A 17,499-nucleotide genomic window follows, 5' to 3' on the forward strand; every position below is an offset into this window, starting at 1 on the left:
TGTGAGGTAGAAGAACAAATAGGTAAACAGATTATGGAAAGATGTAGAGGCAACAGGGTGGTGGTGATGGGAGATTCTAATTTTCCCAACATTGACTGGGATACACTGAATGTCAGAGGTCTGGATCGGGCAGAATTTGTAAGGAGTGTCCAGGAAAGTTTTCTAGAGCAGTATGTCGATAGTCCGACAAGGGAAGGGGCCATATTGGACCTTCTGTTGGGGAATGAGCCAGGCCAGGTGGTAGAAGTTGCAATGGGGGATTTCTTTGGAAATAGTGACCACAATTTAGTAATTTTTAGAATATTCGTAGACAAAGATGAGAGTGTTCCTAAGAGAAGAGTACTAAACTGTGCCAAGGCCAATTATATCAAAATTCGGCAGGAACTGGGAAATGTGGTTTGGAGACAGCTATTTGAATGGAAGCCCACATTTGATATGCGGGAGGCTTTCAAAGATAGGTTGAAGATAGTGCAGGATAGGCATGTTCCTTCGAAAACAAGGGATAGGAAAGGCAAGATTTGTGAACCATGGATGACAGGAGAAATTGTGAGACCAGCCAAGAGGAAAAGGGAAACGTACATAAGGTCCAAGCAGCTAAGAACAGAACAGGCCTTGGAGGAATATCAGGAGAGTAGAACCAATCTTAAGCGAGGAATCAAATGGGCTAAAAAGGATCATGAAATAACTTTAGCGAGCAGAATTAAGGAGAATCCCAAGGCCTTTTATTCATATATAAGAAGCGAGAGTGTAACTAAAGAAATGGTTGGTCCACTAAAGGATAAGGAAGGAAGGTTGTGTGTTGAACCTGAGAAAAGGAGTGAGATTCTCAATGATTACTTAGATTCAGTATTCACTGAGGACAGGGACATGAAGAATGTTGAGATTAGAGATAGAAGTTTGGCATGGAAGTGGGCGTTATTGGTTTGATCAGTAAGTTAGCAGATGACACAAAGATTGGTGGAGGGACAGAAAGCATGGGGACTATCAAAGAATACAGGAGAATATAGATAACTGGAGAGTGGGGCGGAGAAGTGGCAGATGGAGTTCAATCCGGGCAAATGTGAGGTGATGCATTTTGGGAAGTCTAATCCTAGAGCCAACTATACTGTCAACGGAAGAGCCTTGGGTAAAGTTGATGAGCAGAGAGTTCTGGGAGTTCAGGTCCAATGTACCCTGAAGGTAGCTGCACAGGTGGACAGAGCAGTCAAAGTGGCATATAGTATGCTTGCCTTCATCGGATGGGGTACTGAGTATAAGAGCTGGCAGGTCACGTTAAACTTGTACAATACTTTGGTTCGGCCGCATTTAGAATACTGTATACAATTCTAGTTGCCATATTACCAAAAGGATGTGGACACTTTGGAGAGGGTGTAGAGAAGGTTTACAAGGATGTTGCCTGGTATAGAAGGTGCTAGCTATGAAGAGAGGTTGAGTAGGTTAGGATTGTTTTCATTACAAAAAAGGACATTATGGGGGGACCTGATTGAGGTCGACAAAATCAGGAAAGGTATAGACAAGGTGGATAGTGATAAGCTTTTTCCCAGGGTGAGGGACTCAATAACAAGAGGTCACGCATTCAAGTTGAGAGGTGGAAAGTTTAAGGGAGATACACGTGGAAAGTACTTTACACAGAGGGTGGTAGGTGGCTGGAATGTGTTGCCAGCAGAGGTAGTAGAGGCAGACACGGTATATTCATTTAAGGTGCATCTGGACAGATGCATGAGTAGGTCGGGGGAGCAGAGGGACAGAAGTGCTTAGGAATTGGGTGATAGGTTTAGACAATGGATTTGGATCGGCTTGGGTTTGGAGGGTCGAAGAGCCTGATCCTGGGCTGTAAATGTTCTTTGTTCTTTCTTTGTTCTATTCCTCATTGTCGGTCTGTCTACCTGCTTTCCTCACTTTTCATTTGTATGTTCTTGAGCTATTCAGGTGTGGTTTGAAGTTGCTGAGAACATGTTTACCAACTGATACAAACGTGATAAACATTTATATCGCTTATAGGTTGCAATTTTTTGATATAAAATGGATGTACAATTTTAAATCAAACACGCACGGTACTCAGAACTACCCAGTTTTATCTGCTACTCATATTCCAGGTCCATAAGAAAACTGCACTCAAACAGCACTTTTCAACACAGTGATCTATCCTAAAGTGCTTAACATTGAATTACTTCCAAAGTATAATCACAGGTGTAATGGCAGAAACACAACTGCCAAGTTGTGCACAGCAAGTTCCCAAACACAATGTGATAAAGGCCAGATGATCTATTTGTTTTTTAAGGTTGACAAAGGAGTAAATATTAGACCCAGAGTACAAAGGAGAGTGCCTCGACCTTTCTAATGAAGAGCGCTATGGATATTTTATGCCACTGGAAATGCAGACAAGCTTCAATTAAACATTTCTTCTGAAAGACTCCACTTCTAACATCACACTTCTACCTCTGTAGTGCACTGCAATGTCAGTCTAACTTTTGTATTCAGGTCTTTGGAGTGACTTAGGCCCTAACGCACTAAGCTGTGATAAACACAGAAATGCCCATGGCCACAGCCACCCACAAAGTACTTACTGGCTTTCTTATGGAGGAGCTTATGAGTTGACCAACTTCCTTTGAAACATTCCTGTAAAATTTAACAAAAAATATTGTCAGTTAACACCAACAGAAACAAAAAAGTTCAACCTATACTTTTTACATGTGTGTATGTATACAACATTTTAAAAAACAAATTAACAGTAGCATACCGATGCCGTAACACTATCACAAGATGTGACAGAAATCAGTAATGCCTACACTCAATTCCCAGGATATATTGGAAATTAAGGTTTACAGCCAATCCTTGACAGTCTAAACTGATTTCCAAATTTGGTGTTTCAACCAGCCCTTATCAATAGCAAATTTGTTTAAGCAGTTCGGATTACTGCATGTAAAAGGATTCCAAATTGCCTTTAAAATTATGATTTTTAGAATTATTGATGGCATTGTGCCCTTTTAAAATACAGCTCCAATGATGGCTCCCGTTTGAAAATACTAGGATTCACTTAACATATTGGTGCTTTAGCATAATAAGTGGTCAGTATGTAATTTTCTGCAGATTTGAACAGAATACAATTTTGCCCAAAACTAAATTAAATATTACAGATTACACAGTGTTGTGTAATCAAAGGACAGGTCACCAAAACGTAATGCTATTAATTTGGGGTGGGAGAACAAATGTCTATAAATGGCAACCTAATGTAGATACTCCAATTGGAGAGATTGAAACTACAGCATGGTTATACTGTTATGCTGTTTGATTAAGAAAGTTCACTCCATTTGATGTCTTTACTATGTGAACAGTAAATACTTTAACAAAATCATTAAGAACTTTGCAGACTCAGCACCTATTTCTTCCCTTGCGTTGGGGCACTTAGTTGAAATGTCAACACTGGTATTTCTAATGATGTAGTTAACAGGTGGCTCCTATAAATCACTGAGCTATCCACTGTTGAAATCATATCATGCCACAGGATTTTGCATCATCATACAGTTCATTCACTGACGCACTAATGCCCCACCAGCTTTACCGCAAACTAGTCTGCCTATAAGGTTTGTGCAAGGTCTGCAGAGTCATTAATATTTGGCTCATTAGTATGGCACAAAGGCTCTGAAGTAATTTTAGAAATCAGCTTTAGTTTTTGAGCAGTCAACAAGTGCATCATAGCTGATCACGTTTCATACAATATTAGCACTGGCAATCACTTGGCAGATTTCTGACAGCAGTAGTTGAGTGCTAAGTGGCATTCTCTAAAGTTAAAGTGGATTTTCAACTTTGGCAAACAGCAAAAAGCTTTATTTTAAAAGGCATAATCCTAGGTAAAAGCATTCAAATAGGTTTGAATCATGATTGGGAACAAAGCCATCAAAATAAATTCATATATGCAGTATAGAGAAGTTTTTTTTGTGTTAGATGGACGATACATGGAACGAACAGATTATTAAAAGAAAAAAACAGCTGTCCAGGTAAGAGAACACAAAAGAGAGTTCATATTAATTCTTGAATGCACTAAATATGGACTCAATAAGGAAATACAGGTAAACTTGCTTCTGACAAACAGACATCATTTTTCTGTGTATATGGCATGTAGAACATAGAACAGCATAGCAAAGGAACAGGCCCTTCAGTCTACCATGTCTGTGTTAACAACGATGCCAGTCCTAACTAATCCCATCTGCCTGCACAAGGTCCTTATCCCTGTACTCCTACCTGTTCACGTCTGTCTGAATGCCTCTTAAACTTTGCTAATACATCTACTTCTATCACCGCTCCGGTAACACAGGTGCTCATCGTCCTGCGTAAAAAAATCTTTCCTTACACATTTCCCTTAAACCTATGCTCCCTAGTATTACCCAATAATCTGAACTGAACAAAATAATGACAGTAAAATGAGAATTTAATGCATTCTTTTGTACCATAGACTCTCTCAATTCAGCAAATTTGGTTTCAATATGAATTGTATAATTTTGTACCACATAGGGCAACCCAAGCTGACTAAATGACCAAATTGGAGTGGTGTTCAAATAAGCAGCACAAAACAGTTTGCGCAAACCTTTAAAAAAAATATTAATATTACAAGCTGTCAGCCTTGGCTTATGGAGGCACTCTCTCATTTGATTTAGAAGGTCATAGGTTGGAATCACAGTGCTGGATTTGTGCCCATTCCAAAGGTTGACATTTCAATGTAACACTAAGGAAATGCCATCAGACAGGCTGTCTCTTGGATGAGATGTTAAATTGAAGCCCGTTTGCTCTCTCAGGGATGTAAAAATCCCATGGTACAATTTGACTAAGTGCAGGGGAATCTTCCTATGTCCTGTGACAATAGTTATACCACAACTACAAGAAGAACAGATGGTCATCACCACAGTGCTATATGCAGGCATTTGCTAAGCACATACTGAATGCAGCTGCACATAATATAGGAAACACACACATTCAATATCTACACTTTGAGAGTGTTCTGTTAGTTGTGAAGCATCATATGTGCTGAGATTGTGAAGATTGGTGCTTTGGAGAGAACTTCTTTCTCATTTCTCAGCAAGTTATTATTAAATAGAAGGCCAAAGACTTAATCCCATCCTACTTCAATAATGCAAAGATCTTTTCAAATACTGCAATCTGACATGGTGCCTCTGGGCTGATTAGGTAAGTTAGCTTTAGGACCTGTCCTGATCACTGAATCATGAGTTACTAATGGACAAAGTCCACCTCAGCAGATTTAGAACCGAGCACTGATGGCCTACACAGTAAAATCTTTTCCAAGAGTCAATACATTTATATCCACTCATATGGGATTACAAAGCATAGCTTGGAACTTGCTAATATTGCACATGAAACTAAAGAAATAGCATGAATCAAATCACTTCACACTCAGATCGATTCAAGCCCATCCATTATTCAGCTATAGCTGCAATCAGAAGCAAGATTATTTTTGGAGGATTTGTTTTTAACTCCCACGCACTACTGACGTGGTCAAACGGACAGACTGCTATTGACATACTGCTCATCATAAATCTGGAATAGAATTTACTGCCATTCTGCTCTGCAGGTTTCAGAAACACACTGGGCAGTACAGTTAGTCAACACCTCAGAATTTTACAGCACAGACAGGTCCTTTACCCCATGTTCACACCAGTCATCAAGCACCTATCTACTCGAACCTCACCAGCACCTGGCCTGTAGCCCTGTGTTCTATGATATTTCAAAGGATCCTGAAAATACTACTAAAACGTCGTGAGGATTTCTGCCTTTACCATCCTTTCAAGCAGTGATTTCCAGATACCCACCTACCTTTTGTTGAAAATTATTTTCCACTAGACCCCCTGCCCTTTCTTTAAATTTGTGCCCTGTAGTTATTGATCCTCTCTACTATCTATCCCCTAAATGTCCCTTATAACTCTGTACCCTTTAATCAGGTTTCACCTCACAGAGAAAAACAACTCCAGTCTTTCTAATCTCTTTGTACAACTGAAACACTCAAGCCCAGGCAACATCCTGGTGAATCACTTATGCACCCTCTCCAGTTAAATCACATCTATCCAACAGGGCAACGACTCAGCCAAATGTACTATTCCATCTGGGGCCCAACTAAAGTTTGATACAGCTCCATGATGATCTCCCTTCGCTTATATTACATGCTTCAACTAATAAAAGTATCCAAATGCCTTCTTACACACCTTGCTTTTATCTGCCCTGCTTCCTTCAAGGATCTCTGGACACGTACACTATCCAAGGTTTTCGTGTACTTCCTCGGGTGCCACCATTCAGTTTATAATCCTCTGCCTTATTAGTTTTCTCAAAGGCATCACCTCACATTTTTAAATTTGATGTGCCACTGTTCTGTGCATCTGACCATCCCATCAATATGATCCTGTAGTACAAGGTTTGGACCTGTGCTATTCACCGCACCGATTTTCATGTCATCTGCAAACTTACTGGTCATCTCTCTTAGATTTGTGTCTAGATTATTAACGTACCCTATGACAAGGGACACAGCACCAAATCCTGTGGTACTCTCCTGGACACAGGCTTCCAAGTCACAAAATTAATCTTTGACCATCACCCTCTGCTTCCTGTGACAAAGTCAATTTTGATTCCTGATGAAGGGCTTATAGCCCGAAACATCGAGCCTCCTGCTCCTCGGATGCTGCCTGACCTGCTGTGCTTTTCCAGCACCACACTTTTTGACTTTGGATCCAATTTGCCTAATAGCCCCAGATCCCACAGGTTTTTACTTTTGACTGGTCTCCCATGTGAGAATTGACAAATTTTGTCCCTTGCTTCCCAAGCAGACTGAGACACATTTCATTGTGGCTTGAGAATGTACCCAGTTAACTAAACTCTAAGAAACAAAGCTGAGAAAGTGGTAAAAATGTCTGTGGAGTATATTTCAATGGTAGTGACCATAACTTGGTAAAGAGTTAGGGTAGTTTTGGAAAAGGCCAAAGATGAATCTTTGTCTGCTATGGTTAGCAATGGAGAAGATTGACATTAATCTGACGACAGAGGAGGTCCCAGAGTACTGGAGGAGGGTTGTTTTATAAATTGATCAACATCAGTACAAGCAGAACATCACTGACCACACTCCAGAAGTAGAAATTGCTAGTCATCTATCTCCTACCCTTGTTGCTGTCATTGGTTATTTATATCTTTGCCATTAGTATCAAAATCATCATCTTCAAACCTTTCTATGGTTGTACAGCTTACTCTACTTTCCCATAGCTTTTTGGCATCTTTTACTATTTTGAATAATAGTGTAAGACACTGTCCCCCTTGATTTACTTGCACATCTTTGTCACCTCTCTCTTCCCTCCAGCTCCTTTCCGAAACTTCTTTCACCAAACATTTCTCCCAGTCACCTTAAAACATCTTACTGAAATATCACCGGCTCAAGTCTGCAATTACTGCGTTCCCACTTCACTGACCATTTCATGAACTCTCAGCATACCAAAAACAAGAAGAACATTTATGTTTAATTGTCTTTCTTCCGTAAAACAGAGAAAAGGTTGAAATAAAGTGACAATAGTACATTTCAGCCTGACTGCACTAGACTAAACAAACACATGCAAAACGCAGTAGGTGACAATAAACACGCTGAAGGTTTTAACGACATTTCAAAACGATACTGAAAGCCTGACAATTCCATGATTTACCACCACACACATCTCACAACAATGCTGCTAATAACTATAATAATGCTGCAAGGCACCACTGTAACTTCAATATAGTATATCACAATTTTTCTGCAATGTCCTTTTTTAAAAGTGCATTTTCCAAAATACAACTATTTAGAGCAGCACTATAAAATTATATATTTCACAAAGCCAATTTTTGTAAAGTTTATATTCTTCTCCAAGTATGATCCTCGCCCTGCACAGGTTTTTTCCTCTGGCATGGAATTGTGCCAGGTTAGAGTTCTATGGGTGATGGAACCATCCAGTCTATCATTGATGCACTTAATCTCCCTGTAGAAACCCTTACATGTTTCAGCCGACAGTTTAATCCTAGGGAGCACCATAACCCAACTAAAGTAAATCTTCATTTAACATGTGCACAGATTGAGAACAAGCAAAAAATAAACCTGACTGCTATTCTGAGTCACAGACCTTACGAGTGGGAAGGAAGAAATAACATTTATGCCTTACAAAAACTTAGTTTGATGTTTACTGCTTTACAACCAATAAAGTACATTTTTTTGAAAAGGAGATATTGTTGTAATGTGGGACACAGCAGTTACTTTGAAAACCACAGGATTCCATATGACAATGGGATAGGATAACAACCAGACAGCCTGGTTCACTGATAATTGGGGATAATTGAAAAGCAAATTAATGCAGATGCTGAAAATCTAAAATAAAATCAGATAATGTTGGAAATATCTAGCAGTTCAGGCAGTTTCTGCATAGAGTAAATGAGAGTTTCTGTTTCAGACTGACGGACTCATCAGTCGGGGGGGGAGGGAAGAGTTGTCGGGGGTGGGGGAGAAGAGTTGTCAGGGGGGGGGGGGGGGAGAAGAGTTGTCGGGGGGGGGAGAAGAGTTGTTGGGGGGGGGAGAAAGAGATGTCGGGGGGTGGGGAAAGAGTTGTTGGGGGGGGAAGAGTTGTCGGGGGGGGGAAGAGTTGTCGGGGGGGAGGGGGAAGAGTTGTCGGGGGGGGAAGGAAGAGTTGTCGGGGGGGGAAGGAAGAGTTGTCGGGGGGGGGAAGGAAGAGTTGTCGGGGGGGGGAAGGAAGAGTTGTCGGGGGGGGAAGGAAGAGTTGTCGGGGGGGGGGGGAAAGAGTTGTCGGGGGGGGGGAAAGAGTTGTCGGGGGGGGGGGAAAGAGTTGTCGGGGGGGGGGGGAGAAGAGTTGTCGGGGGGGGGAGAAGAGTTGTCGGGGGGGGGAGAAGAGTTGTCGGGGGGGGGGGAGAAGAGTTGTCGGGGGGGGGGAGAAGAGTTGTCGGGGGGGGGGGGAGAAGAGTTGTCGGGGGGGGGGGGGAGAAGAGTTGTCGGGGGGGGGGGGGAGAGTTGCCGGGGGGGGGGGGAAGAGTTGCCGGGGGGGGGGGGGGGGGAAGAGTTGTCGGGGGGGGGAGAAGAGTTGTCGGGGGGGGGAGAAGAGTTGTCGGGGGGGGGAGAAGAGTTGTCGGGGGGGGGGGGAAAACAGTGGTCGGGGGGGGGGAAAAGAGTTGTCGGGGGGGGGGGGAAAGAGTTGTCGGGGGGGGAAAGAGTCGTCGGGGGGAGAAGAGTTGTCGGGGGGGGAAGAAGAGTTGTCAGGGGGGAAGAAGAGATGTCGGGAGAGGGGAAAGAGTTGTCGGGGGGAGAGCTGTCGGGGTGGGGGGGGAGCTGTCGGGGGGGGGGTGAGCTGTCGGGGGGGAGTGAGCTGTCGGGGAGGGGAAAGAGTTGTCGGGGGGGGGTTGAGTTGTCGGGGGGGTGAGTTGTCGGGGGGGTGAGTTGTCAGGGGGGGGTGAGTTGTCGGGGGGGGTAAGTTGTCGGGGGGGGGGGGTGAGTTGTCGGGGGGGGGGTGAGTTGTCGGGGGTGAGTTGTCGGGGGTGGGGGGTGAGTTGTCGGGGGTGGGGGATGAGTTGACGGGGGGGGGGGTGAGTTGACGGGGGTGAGTTGTCGGGGGTGGGGGGTGAGTTGTCGGGGGTGGGGGGTGAGTTGACGGGGGTGGGGGGTGAGTTGACGGGGGTGGGGGGTGAGTTGACGGGGGTGGGGGGAGAGTTGACGGGGGTGGGGGGAGAGTTGACGGGGGTGGGGGGAGAGTTGACGGGGGGGGGTGAGTTGACGGGGGGGGGTGAGTTGACGGGGGGGGGTGAGTTGACGGGGGGGTGAGGTGAGTTGACGGGGGGGGTGAGTTGTCGGGGGGGTGAGTTGTCGGGGGGGGGGTGAGTTGTCGGGGGGGGTGAGTTGTCGGGGGGGGTGAGTTGTCGGGGGGGGTGAGTTGTCGGGGGGGGTGAGTTGTCGGGGGTGGTGAGTTGTCGGGGGGGGGGGAGGGAGTTGTCGGGGGGGGGGGGGAGTTGTCGGGGGGGGGGAGTTGTCGGGGGGGGGGGGGGTGAGTTGTCGGGGGTGGGGGGTGAGTTGACGGGGGGGGGGCGAGTTGACGGGGGTGAGTTGTCGGGGGTGGGGGGTGAGTTGTCGGGGGTGGGGGGTGAGTTGTCGGGGGTGGGGGGTGAGTTGACGGGGGTGGGGGGTGAGTTGACGGGGGTGGGGGGTGAGTTGACGGGGGTGGGGGGTGAGTTGACGGGGGTGGGGGGTGAGTTGACGGGGGGGGGTGAGTTGTCGGGGGGGGGGTGAGTTGACGGGGGGGGTGAGTTGACGGGGGGGTGAGGTGAGTTGACGGGGGGGTTGAGTTGTCGGGGGGGTGAGTTGTCGGGGGGGGGGTGAGTTGTCGGGGGGGGTGAGTTGTCTGGGGGGGTGAGTTGTCGGGGGGGGTGAGTTGTCGGGGGGGGGGGGTGAGTTGTCGGGGGTGGTGAGTTGTCGGGGGGGGGGAGGGAGTTGTCGGGGGGGGGGGGAGTTGTCGGGGGGGGGTGAGTTGTCGGGGGTGGGGGGTGAGTTGTCGGGGGTGGGGGGTGAGTTAACGGGGGTGGGGGGTGAGTTAACGGGGGGGGGGGGTGAGTTGTCGGGGGGGGGGTGAGTTGTCGGGGGGGGGGTGAGTTGTCGAAGGGGGGGGGAGTTGTCGGGGGGGGGGGTGAGTTGTCGGGGGGGGGGTGAGTTGTCGGGGGGGGGGGGGTGAGTTGTCGGGGGGGGGGGGGTGAGTTGTCGGGGGGGGGGTGAGTTGTCGGGGGGGGGGGTGAGTTGTCGGGGGGGGGGATGAGTTGTCGGGGGGGGGGTGAGTTGTCGGGGGGGGGTGAGTTGTCGGGGGGGGGGTGAGTTGTCGGGGGGGGGGGTGAGTTGTCGGGGGGGGGGGTGAGTTGTCGGGGGGGGGGGGGGGTGAGTTGTCGGGGGGGGGGTGAGTTGTCGGGGGGGGGGGTGAGTTGTCGAGGGGGGGGGGAGTTGTCGGGGGGGGGGTGAGTTGTCGGGGGGGGGGGGTGAGTTGTCGGGGGGGGGGGTGAGTTGTCGGGGGGGGGGTGAGTTGTCGGGGGGGGGTGAGTTGTCGGGGGGGGTGAGTTGTCGGGGGGGGTGGGTTGTCGGGGGGGTGAGTTGTCGGGGGGGTGAGTTGTCGGGGGGGTGAGTTGTCGGGGGGGGGTGAGTTGTCGGGGGGGGGGTGAGTTGTCGGGGGGGGTGAGTTGTCGGGGGTGAGTTGTCAGGGGTGGGGGGTGAGTTGTCAGGGGTGGGGGGTGAGTTGTCAGGGGTGGGGGGTGAGTTGTCAGGGGTGGGGGGTGAGTTGTCAGGGGTGGGGGGTGACTTGTCAGGGGTGGGGGGTGACTTGTCAGGGGTGGGGGGTGACTTGTCAGGGGTGGGGGGTGACTTGTCAGGGGTGGGGGGTGAGTTGACGGGGGGGGGAGAGTTGTCGGGGGGGAGAGTTGTCGGGGGGGATGAGTTGTCGGGGGGGGGGGGGAGAGTTGTCGGGGGGGGAAGAGTTGTCGGGGGGGGGGAAGAGTTGTCGGGGGGGGGGGAAGAGTTGTCGGGGGGGGGAAGAGTTGTCGGGGGGGGAAAGAGTTGACGGGGGGGGGTGAGTTGTCGGGGGGTGGGTGAGTTGTCGGGGGGTGGGGGTGAGTTGTCGGGGGGTGGGGGTGAGTTGTCGGAGGGGGGGTGAGTTGTCGGGGGGGGGGTGAGTTGTCGGAGGGGGGGGTGAGTTGTCGGAGGGGGGGGTGAGTTGTCGGAGGGGGGGGTGAGTTGTCGGAGGGGGGGGTGAGTTGTCGGAGGGGGGGGTGAGTTGTCGGAGGGGGGGGTGAGTTGTCGGAGGGGGGGGTGAGTTGTCGGAGGGGGGGGTGAGTTGTCGGGGGGGGGGGGTGAGTTGTCGGGGGGGGGGGTGAGTTGTCGGGGGGGGGGGTGAGTTGTCGGAGGGGGGGGTGAGTTGTCGGAGGGGGGGGTGAGTTGTCGGGGGGGGGGGTGAGTTGTCGGGGGGGGGTGAGTTGTCGGGGGGGGGGGTGAGTTGTCGGGGGGGGGGGTGAGTTGTCGGGGGGGGGTTGAGTTGTCGGGGGGGGGGTGTGTTGTCGGGGGGGGGGTGAGTTGTCGAGGGGGGGGGAGTTGTCGGGGGGGGGGTGAGTTGTCGGGGGGGGGTGAGTTGTCGGGGGGGGGGGTGAGTTGTCGGGGGGGGTGAGTTGTCGGGGGGGGGGAGAGTTGTCGGGGGGGGGGAGAGTTGTCGGGGGGGGGGAGAGTTGTCGGGGGGGGGTGAGTTGTCGAGGGCTGTGTTTGCTGGGGCGGGGGGGGGGGGGTAGATTGTCCGGGTGTGGGGGTGTCTGAGGGGAGGGGGGGTCGAGTCGGGGTGGGGGGATACGCCGGGGCGGGGGACCCGTGGGTCAGGGTGAGGGTAGGGGTCAGAGGTTGGGGGTGAGGGTCGAGGTTAAGGGTCAGGGTCCGGCGGGCGGGCGGCCTCCCGGCGTGACCGTGCCCTCTCCCTCCGGCTGCTATTACCTGCGAACAGAAGAAGGACCCCTGGATACCGAGCTTGATGCAGGTGGGACACTGCAGCCGCGCCTCCTTGTCACAACCGTCTGTTTCACACACGCGCCTCACCACCTCCCCGTCCGCCGCCATGATGGACACCCGCGGCATGCCGGGATCCTGGAGGACCCCAGCTCGGAGACAGCACTGCGCATGCGGCCCACGGCAGGACCCTGTCCTTCAGTCACAGAGTACAGTGGGGCGACCACAGAGGGAACATGTGTGTGTGTGTGAGAGGACAGAGAGTGTATGACAGTGGGGAAGGACAGAGAGAGTGTGTGACGGCAGTGTGGGGATCTACCCCGAGCCTGATGAGCCCCACTCCACTGCTATCTTACCAGGAAAATCATCTAAGATGATACTCTCTGGTCCTACACTCGCCCACAAGGGAAAGCCATCTTTTTGTACATCCACCTTGTTACGTTCCCTAAGAATCTTATATGTTTTAATAAGATCACTTTTCATTCTTCTAAATTCAAATGAGTACAGGTCCAATTACTCAACCTCTCCTTGTAAGACGGCCCTTTCATACCTGGGATCAACCTAGTGAATCTTCTCTGGACTGGACCTAATGCCTGTATGTCCTTCCTTAGATAAGGAGCTCAAAACTGTTCACATTACTCCAGCTGTGCTCCAAACTTTCTTAACTGTTTACTCCATTCTCTTTGAAATAAAGGCCAAAATGCCATTTACATTCCCTATTTCCCGCTGAACTTGGATGCTAGGTTCTTGTTGTCATTAATCAGTCCAGTTAGTCCATGCCAACCATGTTCCCAAGTTAAACTAATCCCACCTGCCTGCACTTTGCCCATATCCTTTAAAATCTTTCTTATTCATGTACTGATGCAAATGTTTTTTAAATATTGTAACTGTACCTGCATCCATCGCTTTCTCTAGAAGTTCATTTCCACACATGAATCACTGTAAAGAAGTTGCCCCTCAGGTACCTTTTTAAAATGTTCTCTTCTCACCTTAAAAAATATGCCTCCTAGTTTTAGACTCCCACATGCTAGAGAAAAAAACCCTTCCTATTCACCTTATCTTTGCCCCTCATGATTTATAAAACTCTCTAAGGTCACACCTTAATTGCCTACACTGTGGTGAGAAAAGTCCCAGCCTTTCCAGCCTATTTTTTATAATTCAAACCTTCTATTTCTGGCAATATCCAGGTAAATATTTCTGAACACGCTCCAATTTAGTAATATCCTTCCTATAACAGGACAACCAGAACAGCACAGAGTCCTCCAGAAGATGCCTCATCAACATTCTCTACAACCTCCATATGATGTCCCAACTCCTATACTCAATGAGCAAAGAAGGCAAGCATGCTCAAGGCTTTCTTAATCACCCTGTCTATATGTGATGCAAAATTCAAAGAATCATGTGCCTGAACTCCCTAAGTTTCTATGTTCTTCGACACTGCCCAGGGCCCGAACATTAATAATATAAGTCCTGCCCTTTGTTGTTTTACCAAAATGCAATGCCTTGCATTTATTCCAATTAAACTCCATCTGCCACTCCTCAGTCCATTGACATAATTCATAGAAACGTGAATCTCTCAGTTCTGTAACTTTCTGCAATCTCTCTTTATTTAAATAATATTCAAACCCTCTATTTCTCTCTTGCCAAAATGTATAAACTATCTATAAAATATGTATCTACATATTATGTTTCATCGACCAGGTTTTTGCTCATTTCCTTAACCTGCCTCTGGATTCAGTAACCATGAAACTATCAAAAACCCATCTGGTTCGACAGTGTGAAATATGCTCTCATTACTTGATCTGGCTGACGTGATTCCAGACTCTCAGCGATGTGGTTCTTGTGTAACTACCTTCTGAAATGGCCAAACAAGTCACTCAGTTCAAAGGCAATGAAAACTGGTCAACAACTTCACTGCCAGAAGGCTGTGGAGGCCAGTCATTGAATATATTTAAGATGGAGATAAATAGGCTCTTGATTGTCAGGGGAATCAAGGGTTATGAGAGAATGGGGTTGAGAAACTTATCACCAATGATTGATTGGCACAGCAGATTTGATGGGCTGAAGGGCTTAATTTCTGCTCCTATGTCTTATGGTCTTAAATGCTCAAATCCCAAATAAAACAATAAAGAAATAAAGATCTTAACCAAAGTAATAATATCTGTATTTGTTTACTGTTGTTGTGAAAATAAATTGCCATATGTGCCTCAATTAGAACACTTCAATAGTTATTAATTGGAATTGTACAGTGTTGGGAATGCTGGACGACTCAAGAAATTGAAGGTTTAGTTAAGAAAAAGATGGAAGTATATGTCAGGTATAAACAGAGATCAAGTAAATCCTTAGAAGACTATAAAAGAAGTAGGAGTTATGACAGAAATCAGGAAGGCAAAAAGGGGATATGAGATAGCTTTGGTAAATTGGGTTAAGGAGAATCCAAAGGGTTTTTACAAATATATTAAGGACAAAAGGGTAACTAGGGAGCGAATAGGGCCCCTCAAAGATCAGCAAGGTAGCCTATTTGTGGAGCTGCAGGAGTTGGCGGAGATATATAATGAGTATTTTGCATCAGTGTTTACTGTGGACAAGGACATGGAAGATATAGAATGTAGGGAAATAGATGATGACATCTTGAAAATGTCCATATTAAAAGGGAGGAGGTGCTGGATGTCTTGAAATGCATAAAGGTGGATAAATCCCCAGGACCTGATCAGGTGTACCTGAGAACTCTGTGGGAAGCTAGAGAAGTGATTGCTGGGCCTCTTGCTGAGATATTTGTATCATCGATAGTCACAGGTGAAGTGCCAGAAGACTGGAGGTTGGCAAACGTGGTGCCACTGTTTAAGAAGGGTGGTAAAGACAAGCCAAGGAACTATAGACCGGTGAGCCTGATCTCGGTGGTGGGCAAGTTGTTGGAGAGAATCCTGAGGGACAGGATGTACATTTATTTGGAAAGGCAAGGACTGATTCGGGATAGTCAACATGGCTTTGTGCATGGGAAACCATGTCTCACAAACTTGATTGAGTTTTTTGATGAAGTAACAAAGAAGATTGATGAGGGCAGAGCAGTAGATGTGATCTATATGGACCTCAGTAAGGCGTTCGACAAGGTTCCCCATGGGAGACTCATGGAACACAGGGAAAAGTAGCCATTTGGATACAGAACTGGCTCAAAGGTAGAAGGCAGAGGGTGGTGGTGGAGGGCAGGTTTTCAGACTGGAGGCCTGTGACCAGTGTGGAGTGCCACAAGGATCGGTGCTGGGCCCTCTACTTTTTTCATTTACATAAATGATTTGGATGCGAGCATAAGAGGTACAGTTAGTAAGTTTGCAGATGACACCAAAATTGGAGGTGTAGTAGACAGCGAAGTGGGCTATCTCAGATTACAACAGGACCTTGACCAGGTGGGCCAATGGGCTGAGACGTGGCAGATGGAGTTTAATTCAGCTAAATGCGAGATGCTGCATTTTGGGAAAGCAAATCTTAGCAGGACTTATACACTTAATGGTAAGGTCCTAGGGAGTGTTGCTGAACAAAAAGATCTTGGAGTGCAGGTTCATAGCTCCTTGAAAGTGGAGTTGCAGGTAGATAGGATAGTGAAGAAGGCATTTGGTATGCTTTCCTTTATTGGTCAGAGTATTAGGTACAGGAGTTGGGAGGTCATGTTGCGGCTGTACAGGACATTGGTTAGGCCACTGTTGGAATATTGTGTGCAATTCTGGTCTCCTTCCTATTGGAAAGATGTTGTAAAACTTGAAATGGTTCAGAAAAGATTTACAAGGATGTTGCCAGGGTTGGAGGATCTAAGCTACAGGGAGAGGCTGAACAGGCTGAGGCTGTTTTCCCTGGAGCATTGGAGGCTGAGAGGTGACCTTATATAGATTTACAAAATTATGAGAGGCATGGATAGGATAAATAGGCAAAGTCTTTTCCCTGGGGTTGGGGAGTTCAGAACTAGAGGGCATAGGTTTAGGGTGAGAGGGGAAAGATATAAAAGAGACCTAAGGGGCAACTTTTTCACGCAGAGGGTGGTACGTGTATGGAATGAGCTGCCAGAGGATGTGGTGGAGGCTGGTACAATTGCAACATTTAAGAGGCATTTGGATGGGTATATGAATAGGAAGGGTTTGGAGGGATATGGGCCGGGTGCTGGCAGGTGGGACTAGATTCGGTTGGGATATCTGGTTGGCATGGACGGGTTGGACCGAAGAGTCTGTTTCCATGCTGTACATCTCTATGACTCTATGATTCTGTGACCTGATCAGGTATACCCTAGAATTCTGTGGGAAGCCCGGGAAGTGACGCTTGACCCCTTGCTGAAATATTTGTATCATTGATAATCACAGGTGAGGTGCCAGAAGTTTGGAGGTTGGCTAACATGGTGCCACTATTTAAGAAAGGTGGTAAGGACAAGCCAGGGAACTATAGACCTGACGTCGGTGGTGAACAAGTTGTTGGAGCGAATCCTGAGGGATAGGAGTTACACATATTTTGAAAGGCAAGGACTGATTAGGGATAGTCGCCATGCCGTTGTGCGTGAGAAATCATGTCTCACAAACTTTATTGAGTTTTTTTGAAGAAATAACAAAGAGGATTGATGAGGGCAGAGCGATGGACGTGATCTGTGTGGACTTCAGTAAGACGTTCGACAAGGTTCCCCATAGGAGACTAGTTTGCAAGCTTAGATCTCATGTAATACAGGGAGAACTAGCCATTTGGATACAAAACCAGCTCAAAGGTAAAAGGGTGGTGGTGGAGGGTTATTTTTCAGACTGGTGGTATGTGACCAGTGGAGTGCCAGTGGCCAGTGACAAACAGTGCCCTTCTCAAAGGGAAGGATCTGTTTCCATGCTGTACATCTCCGTGACTCTATGGCTGTTTAGTTAACTGGCAGACTATTTATTTTACCACCTTGAAACCTCTTATGCAATCTGGTAATTGCAATGCATCTACAATCATCC

General features: G+C 47.9%; 1 protein-coding gene across 1 annotated transcript in view; it reads right to left on the bottom strand.

Moving 5' to 3' along the window:
- metap1 (methionyl aminopeptidase 1) overlaps positions 1-12,669 on the bottom strand; it is a 33,774-nt gene extending 21,105 nt beyond the window's left edge. Inside the window, exons 1-2 of the mRNA XM_072583818.1 lie at positions 12,527-12,669; positions 2,568-2,619 (exon numbers count right to left, since the gene is read on the bottom strand). Coding sequence (XP_072439919.1) covers positions 2,568-2,619; positions 12,527-12,667 — 193 coding nt within the window. The 5' untranslated portion in view covers positions 12,668-12,669. The remainder of the gene's footprint in view (positions 1-2,567; positions 2,620-12,526) is intronic.
- Positions 12,670-17,499: the final 4,830 nt, after the last annotated feature.

The sequence above is a fragment of the Chiloscyllium punctatum genome, chromosome 14 (assembly GCF_047496795.1).
Source record: "Chiloscyllium punctatum isolate Juve2018m chromosome 14, sChiPun1.3, whole genome shotgun sequence".
Classification (NCBI taxonomy): domain Eukaryota; kingdom Metazoa; phylum Chordata; class Chondrichthyes; order Orectolobiformes; family Hemiscylliidae; genus Chiloscyllium; species Chiloscyllium punctatum.